At 36.9% G+C, this 11,358-nt stretch overlaps 1 protein-coding gene and 1 long non-coding RNA gene across 2 annotated transcripts; both read left to right on the top strand.

Moving 5' to 3' along the window:
• Positions 1–10: 10 nt before the first annotated feature.
• On the top strand, positions 11–6,760 carry atp6ap2 (ATPase H+ transporting accessory protein 2). Its single transcript, XM_005798037.3, has 10 exons — positions 11–240; positions 1,774–1,960; positions 2,769–2,899; positions 3,011–3,139; positions 3,234–3,329; positions 3,434–3,571; positions 4,271–4,324; positions 4,418–4,567; positions 4,657–4,776; positions 5,931–6,760. Exons 1-10 carry the CDS (start codon positions 46–48, stop codon positions 6,123–6,125), a joined length of 1,395 nt encoding a protein of 464 aa, XP_005798094.3. The 5' UTR covers positions 11–45; the 3' UTR covers positions 6,126–6,760.
• Positions 6,761–8,223: 1,463 nt separating this feature from the next.
• On the top strand, positions 8,224–10,231 carry LOC111609238. Its single transcript, XR_002753002.1, has 3 exons — positions 8,224–8,347; positions 9,073–9,162; positions 9,369–10,231. It is a non-coding gene; the product is annotated as an uncharacterized LOC111609238 (long non-coding RNA).
• The last annotated feature ends 1,127 nt before the right edge of the window (positions 10,232–11,358 follow it).

Raw genomic sequence — 11,358 nt, 5'->3', positions numbered from 1 at the left:
TGGCACCAACCTTTCTGCCCTCGACAGCCCTCCGCGGTGAGAACGATGAGCACGGACAGGACGAGCACCCCGGCCCCTGTCGGTCCCCTGCACACCATTACCGCTCTGCCCATAGCAGCCTGCAGTCTGAATGCATACTGCTCGCTTCTGGCCCCAGCTGCTGCTGCACCGCTTCAGCCTGGACGAGAAGGAGGGGGAGAAAAAGAGGAGAAGACCAAATCTTTATCTCCTGGAAGGCGGGTAAGCGCCTGGTTTCCTCCCGTGGATGTGTTTTTGTTTAGTTGAAATTTTAATGGTGGTTAGCGACACGCTCGCCGTGGAGGAGGTCACTGCTCTACACACACTCAGCCAATCTGTGGAGATACTTCCTACACACACATACTCCGCCTCCGGATCTGGGAATGGGATACCCGAGTCCCCCAAGTGGTCTGAATGATCCCACACAGCCATACAATGCTGGGAGGATTCTCATCCAGCTGAATGGGGGAAACGAAATTTATTGTGTTTAAATAGTTGGACTAAATGGGGGGAAAAAGTATCATAATTTAAATACAAATATGGCATTCAAATAGCCGGAATATCAAAAAACTAATGAGCCCCTGAAGGAAAATTTAGAAGAAAAAACAACAACCTGATCCTCAAAACGTAACTGAAGTGAAAGAAAATTAATGGATTTCGATGGATGAACTATTGTTTTTAAACTGCATTTAAGCAGCTCCACATCCTAACAATGGGGGGGAAAAAAGAAACAGTTTAAATATCAATTTTAAAAAGATACTAAAATTATAGAAAATAATCAAAAGCTAAACTATCTAATAAAATTTTAATTAAAAAATTGTATTTAAATAACTAGACTGTCTAAAATAATTGAAAATTAAGGAGAATATTGTAGTAGTTGAATCATATTTAAAAATATTTACTTCCATTGAAACAATGCAAGGGCTTATACTTAAGTACTTTGTTTTAGATGACAGATTTCACATTTTATTTTCTTTAAAAATGTTTGCCAGTGACCCCACCCCCGTTTCAAATTATTTAACCTTTAAAGCAACCCTTAAGGATAAATCACACTCGGAACTGATTGTTATTTACTTTGTCACAACAACCACAGAATACATTTTGTTTTAATGGAAGTATATCATCACGATGTTTAAAGTACAAGAAAAACAAGACCCCCCTCCACACCAGGAAGAGTCTGAACTGTGCATTTACATTCAATGGTACTACTCAATGGATTTGAGCACCAGATGGCTGAGGGGTGTTCAAACTTTGGGAAATTATTTTATAACCTTACAACTATTGTCCTTTGGTTTATATGATGCCAATTGTTCACTAATATCCTAAAGCAACCTTCAAATGCCTTCGTAGAACAACTGTATCTACATTGACATCAAGTTACATACAGGTAAGTGGACTGTTTTGGAAATTTTCGAAGGCATTATTTAGGTAATGCACCTAAATAAAACGGTGCATTCCTTTTTATTTAGGGGTATCAGAGTGAATGAGGCTGCACTCTTCAGATTTCATTTGTAAATCAGTCTAAAAACCATGTACTCTTTTCCATTAAGGTGCTACTGTTATTTTTGTCGGTGTTCCACTTTAACTGGAGCGCTCCTAGTTCCGACTTCCGAGGTATATGGAACGCAGCAATATAACCAAGACATAGAAAATACAGTAATCTAAATAAAGAGATATAAACATTTCACCCTAATAGATGGTACAAAAAAAACAACTGTAGGCAGCATTTCTCTCTCATATTTTCTTATTTTTTAGACAGCTGGTAGAAGCGGGCTCGTCTTGCTGCTACAAACTACAAACGCTCCCATCATGCTTTGTTCTGCCATGACGTCAGGTCAGCTGACCGTTGCTGTTCTTGGGAGCAAGATGTCGGTGACGACCTGCCGAACGATGAAAGCTGATTTTACCTTTGCGTTTGCTCTCTGTTGCCTTGCCTTAGCAGGTAGGAAGTGTCCAACGCTAAACAATCGACACTCGTAGTTTCACAAACCTTATTTGTTGTATTTCTAACACCGCGACCTCATGTGTGGCCTCAATATTCAGCTGACTGGTCGCTAACTCAGCCCAGGAACATCGTTAGGATGGTCATTTAGCTTTTTTTTCTGTTATTCCCGTGTTTTGCTTCATCTGTCAATGAGACTCAGAAAAGTAATCCATCTAAATACCAGTGCTTTTGGAAAACTATTCAGCTCCGGCTACATGAAACTTATCGAATAGCTTAGCATAGCTCTCGCTTTTTGCTAGTCGTTATGCTAGCGTTAAGGTTAAATGTGTCATTTACTCTTTAAAGTTACAATTATATCCATTGAAAATGTTTATAATAACGTGGTGTCTAGTTTCAGGTTATTAATTATTAGCCTGTGCTGTCATGTGACTCTGTTCTGGGCTACTGGTTCCTCTTTAACTTCCATCTTTGCTGCTGCTCCTTGTCACGAGTGTATTTCTCCATCCACGGAGCTGTTAACATTGTTGCCAAGATTTCACATTCTCTTTGGTCTGCAAATGAGGCTACCTATTCTGTTTTGATTATTTTTACTTAAAATTTATGCAGGTAGTGCAGTCATAGAACTATTACAAGGCATGGTAATTTTAAATGGAGCATTAAATATTATTGTGAGAGCTTTGTAGCATATTCTTAGGGATAAAAGTAGCAACTGCTTAGCTAAAATTAAACAATCAGGTTTTGCAAAATCTTTTTTAAAAAGTGTCTTGTTTTGCTTGGGCTGACAAGAATCTCCATTGTTCTTCAGGTGTCCGTGGAGACAGCTTCACGGTCCTTCAGGCTCCTGAGTTTGTGTCGTTCCAGAAAGGAGACTGGCCGGTTTCTGGAGAGAAAGTCCCTGATGTGGTGGCTCTGACTATGGGATTCTCTATTCAAGAGGTATCTTGAATAGAGAAAACATAACTCTTGAGCGTTGCTTTCATAGATGCGTCTTGAGATCACAATGTTTTATAGCCTAAAAAAAATGCAATATGTTTTTTATTTGCCCAGGATCTGCTGTGGCCTGGCCTCCGGGCTGGTCCATTGTTCCAGCGTCCCCGGGCTAATGTGTTGGTGGTGGTGAGAGGAGTTGACAGCCTGGCTCTTCCTCAGACTGTGGCTTCCTACCCCCTGGAAAATGTGAGTCAAGCAATTCTTGGACGCAAATAGATTAAAATCTACAGTATAATGAGAATATGTTTGCTCAGTGTGCTGCTGGCTTCTCCTCTCTCAGCCAGTACCCTTCACGCTGGACAGCGTTGCAGAGACGGTCCACTCTTTGTTTTCTGAATACACCCCCGTAGTTCTACAACTGGCTCCAAGTGAGGAGGTAAAAAAAACAAAATCAGTTTACACAAAACGGGGAACAATAAATACCTTTAAATATGCTTATTTATTTTTCTATATTTTTGCCTAATGTTTTGTCCCCTGCAGCGGCTGTACATGCTTGGCAAGGCCAATGCTGTGTTTGAGGACCTTCCAGTCACCTTACAGCAGATCCGCGCACGCCTATCCCAGGATGGCTCTGTGCTGACTTCTCTTCCCCTCAACTCCCTAAGCAGAAATTCAGAAGTTGGTGTTTAACATTTGCAGTACACGTTAGCTACATCTTGTATAAAAAAAATGTAAAAAAAATACTGTAAGAATGATTCGAACCACGGTTGAAACAATTAATCATGATAAATTGATTATTAAAATAATTGTCAACTACTTTAGTAATTGATTGATTTTTAACTGGGGAATACTGACTCCAAAAAGGCAATTTGCTGAAAGAACAACATACTCAGAGAAGTAAGTCAAAACTGTTATATATACAGTCTGTATAAAAACCTAAATGTTTTCCACCCAGAAATTCTTAAGTGCCATGATTTTAGCTTCACCTGGTTCAAATTCAGTTAAGAAAAAGAATTCCTATTAAGCACATTTCTATCTAATTATTAATAAGTTAATCCAAAAACCAAATGATCAAACATTCACTAAAGGAATGCTATGCTGCTGCATTTTAAGCAAAAAAAACAACAACATTTTTAATTTAAAAAATAAGTAGGATTATTGGTTCATTTGCATTTGTTGTGTTTCTGAAATTTTCTAAAAGGGCTTACATGGTAAAATAAAAAAGCTACAGAATGTTCTATTTTTTTTATTCAAATAATCCATTACTAAAATCATCATTAGCTGCAGCCCTAATTTGAACCTGAAAAAGATTTTGTCTGTATGATTATGTTCCAACCAAATGTCACACCATAACCTTTTTACTTATTTTGGTCCTAGGCTGATTTGCTCTTCCTGTCTGAGGTACAAGTACTGCACGATATCACCGCTCTGGTAAGCTGCCCCAAATGTCGCAGACCTCTTTTTTTTCCATTGTAGAAAGGAAACTGGTGAATCAGGTTTGAATCAGATCTTCTCCTCTCGCAGCTCCAGAGGCACAGACATCTAGCCAAGGACTTCTCCCCTGATCTGTACTCTCTGGAGCTGTCCGGCTTGGAGGAGCTGAGTCGTCTTTATGGCAAAGACTCTCCTCAGTACCGCGACGCCACGTCCATTCTTGCTTCTGTCCTCCAGAAGGTAACGAGGAGATCTGAGGGAGTGAAACAACTGTCAACATTATCTTTAATTTACCTCAGTTTTAACCATGTGTTTGCTTTTTATTACAGTTTGGAGAGGACATGTATCGACTCTATGGCAACAGGGCTGTAGTGGAGGTTGTTACTGTGAAAACCTTTGAAGCTCCTTTGACCAGAAAGTCTCGTTCAATCTTGGAATCTAAACAGATTGTAAGTCGGAAAGGATCCTGTCTTACATCTAATAAGCTGTGGCAGCCAAGAGAGAGAGCACTAGTTCAGTTATTTAATGAGAAATAGGTAGTTAAACTAGTAATACCAAGAAACTTAAACATGCATAAAATTGAAAGCAAAAATTACACAATTGTAATCAATAAGCTACTCCAAACATAAACAAAATATCTGGGAGCATTAGTAGTTATTTATAGTAGCAGCTTTATGCTCTTGCTCGCTTTTTTTATATTTCTGAAGTAACATTAAAGGAAATGTTGTTTTGAATATTAAAATGCATTGATATTTTCTGTCATCTCTACACAAAAGCACACTGTATAATTTTACACTGAACAGAGGCGTTTAACACTTAGTTTTAAGAAATCCATTTTTTGTTTAAGAAACCATAAAATAGGCTTTGTGCACGGTTTTCTGTGCTTTTGTATCCCAACTACATTAAATTAAGAAAAGCTGGAAAGCTACAGTAGGTCAAATCTGGATTTAGTTATTCTGCTACAATAAGAATAATCAAAACACAGTTTATGCTTTGTGAAATTTTAGTTAATAAAAAATCAAAAGGAATTGCTAATTTTCCCTAAATTATTGACAACGTATGAGGGTTGTCTTGTGAGCTTATAACCTTGAGCACACCCAATTTAAATTAAAGCTATTTCTTTTTTAAATTTAGTCTCCAAAGTTCTTTGTGTACATCATATGGAAATGTGATGTATCATCTGATGTAGCATGTTGTGAAATTTTAATCATCTGTCGATCTTCTCGGTTAATATGTAAGCAGTTTTTATTGCCAATAAGTGCTTGATTAGGTTTACCGAGATAGTGATCTGGGCGTGTCACCAGGTTGGTCTTAGTGGTCACTTTTGTGCATCCAATCAGGATTAACATATTCAGCGACAGCCTGAATAATTTTGTCACATAATAGAATATTGTTTAGTTTGCCGTTATTGATACCTGTGAGTGTTGCGGTTTGAACACGAACTGAATATTATGGTCATTATGAGTGGAGGATTTGTTGTAGATTGTTTTGTCAGACTGGATCTCTACCTAGTAAACGCTATAGAACCAACTGAACTGAATTAGATAAATGTGTCTACATACGCTTTGTGTTTTACTTATTTGACTGGGTTGAATATTTCCAGAGTAACCCGGGCAGCCCCTACAACCTGGCCTACAAGTACAACTTTCAGTACGCTGTGATCTTCAACATTGTGCTGTGGCTGATGATCGCTCTGGCCCTCGCAGTCATCGCCATTGCTTACAACCTGTGGAACATGGACCCGGGATATGACAGCATCATCTACAGGATGACCAATCAGAAGATCAGGTTGGATTAAGTCCTGCCAACACCACCCCTGCTGCATCCTTACAGTTCTCTGGTGAATATTTGTGTTTGTGTTGATGTCTTGTGTTGTAACTGTATCTGTGAAAGTTCGGTGGGAGGAAGAGCACAACACTGAATTGTTTCTGAGTTTACAGCACTGATATAAAATGCTGACAGTAAATTATATCCAATTAAATCATGGCAGCATTAAATTGGTGCCCGTTCAGCCAGTCTTTAGCAATATTATCCCATGGAGTGTACACTGAACAAATATTGCCTTCCTCCTTTCAGCTTCACAGCTCCAATCATTCCTTCCTTTAACTTCAAACATTTTTCTCACTGGTGATTGCAAGTCCATTTTATTGTAAAAATAATATGTTATGGAGAAAGTAGATTTGTCTTTCTGTTTGTTTTACTGTATGGAACTGTCAAAGGTTTAAGTTAAAGTAAAATCTATGTGTATATATTGAATATGCGAATGTATGAGAAAGTATGGTGTTCTTGTTTTGCTGTGCTTTTTCTTCAAATAACAGGTATTTGTTGGACTGTGTAGAAACTTGACCGAGATGTTTGCCATTATAATTAAAATGGCATAAAAGAAGCTCTGTAAACTGCAATAAATGCTTAACAATAAATTATTACATGTATTGTGCTAGTTTGAACTTATTGTAGCAGGTTAAGCTGTGACGGGAGTAAAAAATAATAAATCAGCACTGTTATTTAATTTTTACATTTCTTATTGATGGAGCATTGTCAGGTGTTTGAGAAAAATGGAACATATTTTTAATTGCCTAACATCTGCAGAAAAGTTAAGATTCATTACAGTTTTTTCAAGTTTTTTTTTTTTTTTAATTTTGGTAACTGTTTTACAGCTAATGAAATCTCCAGGTTTCTCAGAAAATTAGAATACCACACGGCTGAAATGAAATTGATTTTATATGGAAATGTTAACTTGTTCATGGAACAATTTGTTTGAGGCACTTTTGGTATGAATTACTGCAACAATGCAGTGCGGATGGAAACAATCAGCATGCGTCCTTTCTGAGGTGTGAAGGAAAACCACATAGCCTTACCAACAGTTTCAACTCGTCTATATTTTTGGGTTTGATGTCACTCATCTTCACAATGATAGATTTTATGTGAATATTAGGTCGTATGCATTGACCACAGTGATGCTAAGCAAATGTAAAATTAAGTATTTCTACATTCAGCAGTGTGGATAGGTGTCAAGTTCTGGTGAAAATGGAAAGCAATATTTCCATAAAGCTTGACAGCAGAGGGAAACCTGGAGTGCTCTGAAATGTCCTGGTAGATGCCTGCTGGGACTTTAATCTTCTTAAACTCAATGGATCAACTCCAGCTCTAACATGGCTCCTCGAATTATCAATGTGGAAACTCCCACTGGAACTAAACCAGTTCGGTTTCTGTGCCCCTTCTCTCTCTTCCACCAGATTCTGTGACTTTGATTTTTAAATAAGATGCAAAACGTAATTTGGAATGCTGAGCATGTCAAGTCCATTTTCCATACATCCCCAGGTAAAACTATTCTGAAGTTGCCTCTGGTTCAGGGGTAACTTAACACAAAGAATTAGACAGTAAAAGGAAAAAGAGGAGAAAACTCACTTCCTCATTTTTTGCTGGTATCACTCTTTGAACAACGGTTGTAACGAGTATCAATTAAGTTTTATATATACTTTCATTTTGGATACCGTCTATATTTCATGTTTGCCTTTTATTGTGGAATTCATTCATATCATTAATAAGGAAATTTAAATATATCAATTTTTAGCTAATAAAGGATACAATGTATATATTGTATTAAATAAATAATCTTCTAGTTTTTTAGATGCACTAGATAATTATAGAACACGTAGATGTTAACATTGTGTAACAGTTTATATGACTTCCCCACAGAGTCCACGGCTCATCAATGCCGATTATGTATCCATTTATTACGAGTGTATCTCTTTAAATAGCATTGTTGTGTCTTACGTTGCGTAACGGCTCAGCCAATCACAATCATATGGGATTTATTAAGCTCCGCCTCTAGAGTTATTCTCAGTCTATGATTGGTTGTATTTCTTCTATGAAGCGCTAGTATTTATATTGAGTATTTATATGCTCGGGAAGAGCTGAACTGAAAGAGGGTAAACAAGTCTGACAATTGCGACTCTGAAGTTCATCGAAACTGCAGCGTACAACACCAAAGACTAATGGTGTGACTGCTGGTAAAAGGTATTTTTTATTATTATTCGTGTCTAAATTAATGACCACCCCCGGAAGAAAAGTACAGCTTTCTGTTTACAATTTTTCCTTAGCACCAAGATTTACGTTTTAGAACTTTTTTTTTTAGAAGCTAAAATATGTTTAAATTCTTTACAATTCAATTCTGTGTATTTAATATGGTTTAGAATTTGATGAAGTGAAATAAGTTTTGAAGTTGGATTTTCGTTCAATAAAACAAGGAAGTTCTCCTCTCCGTTATCAATTCTAGGATCTTAACATGTTTCCGCTCCCAGTTTGATTTTATGCCCTTTTTAAGCCTGATTTGCTAATCGCATTTTATTTCGACCGTATTAAAGGCAAAATTTAAATGGTTTGTTTACATACAGCTTACTTATATGTTTCGAAATTACCTTAACACATTTTTTTTTTCATTGTGGAGAACAGATATGGGATGACTCAGCTGTTCTCTGTCATATTGTAACCCGAGCACTGGGAGTACAGTGTGTCTCCCTGTTGCTCATTTAGTTTAATTTGTGTATTAAAGTAAGGTGTAGAAATGTTTTGAAAAATAAAATCTCACTGACCTAAGCTGAGTTAATAAAAACGGTGAGCAAAATGTTCATTAAAAAAAAGTAAGCCCTGGAAACCTTGCTGACATTTATTGTTTAAATTAAGGGAGGGGGAAATGACTGTTTTAAAAAAAAAAATACATATTTGTACTTCTTACTCTGTAGCTTGCGCCTACGTGGTGAGGAAGATCAGGGCTTCTGTTTCTGAGGGAGAGCAGGAAGAGAAACCCATCCGTACACCATGTAGTGCAAAAGGTAAGAAACTGACATGAAAGTTGATTTTCTGTATCCTTCAAAGAAGACAATTTTTTTAAAATCCTAATCTTAAATGGGCCACTTGTTTAACATGCATGTAAGATTCTTACCTTATCTTATATGTATATTTTTGAGAAAAAAAAAAGCTTTCTTTGCTATTTTTATCTGTGGTGACATGTCATATCTCGCTTGTGTTTCACTTGTAGCTCAAAGCAAATCGGGGCGAAGATCAAAGTCTTCCTCAACTGCTGTCCTGAACCTGGGACACGATGAAGGAGTCGACGGCGATGTGGCAGCAGCAGCAGCAGGGACGTCTTCAGGGGCACCTGTGCAGAACTGTGGCTCCTGACGTTAAATTTCTGACTGGATGCTGGGACTGTGGTCAACTCACTCTCAAAAGATAATTTATATATTGGAATTATGTTGGATGCTTCACTGCAATGAAGGAACCACATTAATTGGATGGCTGGTGTTGTTTTTGACACAAATCTATAAACTGAGTACTAAAAGTCTTAATTTGAATACTTTCCAGTTTTTCACAGTTTCCAGTGTCTAGCTCAGAATGTCCCATAAAACGGCCTTTTTCACAGCAGATGTTTTGACACTTCCTGAAAACAAGTGCAATTAGTAGCATTAGTCGTGGGAATTTCCCCTTTGTTGTTCTCAAGCGCAACAGAATGTAATGAGGGCATCATGTTGGTTAGAAATGATAGCCTGTGTGGGTAGTTAGTGTATTTCCTGTGAAAAAGGCCTACATTCATGTACTGCAGCGTTTGACGGCTGGCTCACCAACCTCTGCACCCAGAGACTGAACAGGCCTGATGTTCCTGCTGTTACACCAGTAAACATAATTATGTTAAAAAGCTCTATTTGGGTATTTATACCTCTATAATAGACTTATACATTATATATTCATGTCAGAATAGGTAATATGCACATCATTGGATAAAGTAAATGGAGTGAGTGAACTAATCTTAAATTTATATTTTACAGATGTGTTTATTTGTATATCTGTTATAAAAATGTTATAAGGTTACATTTGCAATAAATTTGGAACTGCATTGTCATACATTGTGTAATGCATTTAATTTCTTACAGCTAATCTTAAAAATAAAAGAATGCAAAGTCTGTTCTGTTGGCTTGTTTGGTATGAAGAATGCCACAGCACAGAAATGGTTGTTGAACACCGTGCTAGCAAACAACCACCATGAAGCTAGAGAACGACTCCAAAAGCAGACATAAATGAGAGATGATCAAAAACGCTGTGCCTGCTTTGAGATGCAAGATCACACCATGACCCTGCCACCTGATCCTGAAATAGGTGAGATAAAAAGCATGGGTAACCACCAAAGCCATTCTGATTTAGAAAACAAATAAAAAAGATTGCTGGGTTTGTCACGCCATCAGTCTTCTTTTTTTTGTTTGCATTACAGATAAACCCCCCCCCCCCCCCCAAAAAAAACTTGTCCTGCAGAATAATTACGTACTTGGTCTAAATTAAAGATATTTCACTTAGACAAAATTAAAAAAAATCACATTGTTCTCGTCTTTATACATGTACTTGGTGAATATTTTGAGACTTAAGTTATCCTTCTCACTTTGATCTTTTTACCAGAACTTCAACACAACTATAATGTAGATACTTTTTTTTGGAAGTGTCTTTTTTGTGTGCACTCTAATTAGTTTGCCTTTATATTCTAGATTTGATGTTGAGAAACTTTATTTTTAGCTGCTTAGACATAATCCCTGTAATGCATACAAAGCACTGAGTAGCACATATCAAAATAACAACCATGTTAGAGTGGCATACTACTTAAAACCCAAACCTATGACAACATTTCTGGATTTGTTTTATACTACCATTACATAGAGTGCAATGAAAAATAGCAATACCTTGAAGTCTATTCTTGCACAATTGATTTGAATTCTTTATTTTTTTTTTAAAGAAAAGATCTAACATTAATTTTTAAAATATGAATAGTATTTTGTACGTTTGTTAATAAGTTCCCTTTTCTTTCGGTGCAATGTTTTTTGTGTATTTATTTTTATGTCACTCGTCCAAAAATAGAAAAAGATCTTATGGTGTAGGAGTAATACCTTTCTTTTCTTTTCTTCGCGAATAAACAGCATTATGAAGAACAAGAGTAACACAGGATACAAATAAAGTTATTGAGAAATTTAAATCATTGTTTGAAG

Source organism: Xiphophorus maculatus, chromosome 7 (assembly GCF_002775205.1).
Source record: "Xiphophorus maculatus strain JP 163 A chromosome 7, X_maculatus-5.0-male, whole genome shotgun sequence".
NCBI classification, from domain to species: Eukaryota; Metazoa; Chordata; class Actinopteri; order Cyprinodontiformes; family Poeciliidae; genus Xiphophorus; species Xiphophorus maculatus.
Note: the sequence above shows the minus strand (reverse complement) of the source record. Positions and strands in the feature narration are given on the sequence as shown.

Coding starts and splice junctions, on each gene's coding strand:
- atp6ap2 (XM_005798037.3), top strand. CDS start 46: ATGAGCACGGACAGGACGAGCACCCCGGCCCCTGTCGGTCCCCTGCAC. Junction 3,140..3,233: donor CTTCCTACCCCCTGGAAAAT/GTGAGTCAAGCA, acceptor CTCCTCTCTCAG/CCAGTACCCTTCACGCTGGA. Junction 4,568..4,656: donor TTGCTTCTGTCCTCCAGAAG/GTAACGAGGAGA, acceptor TTTTTATTACAG/TTTGGAGAGGACATGTATCG.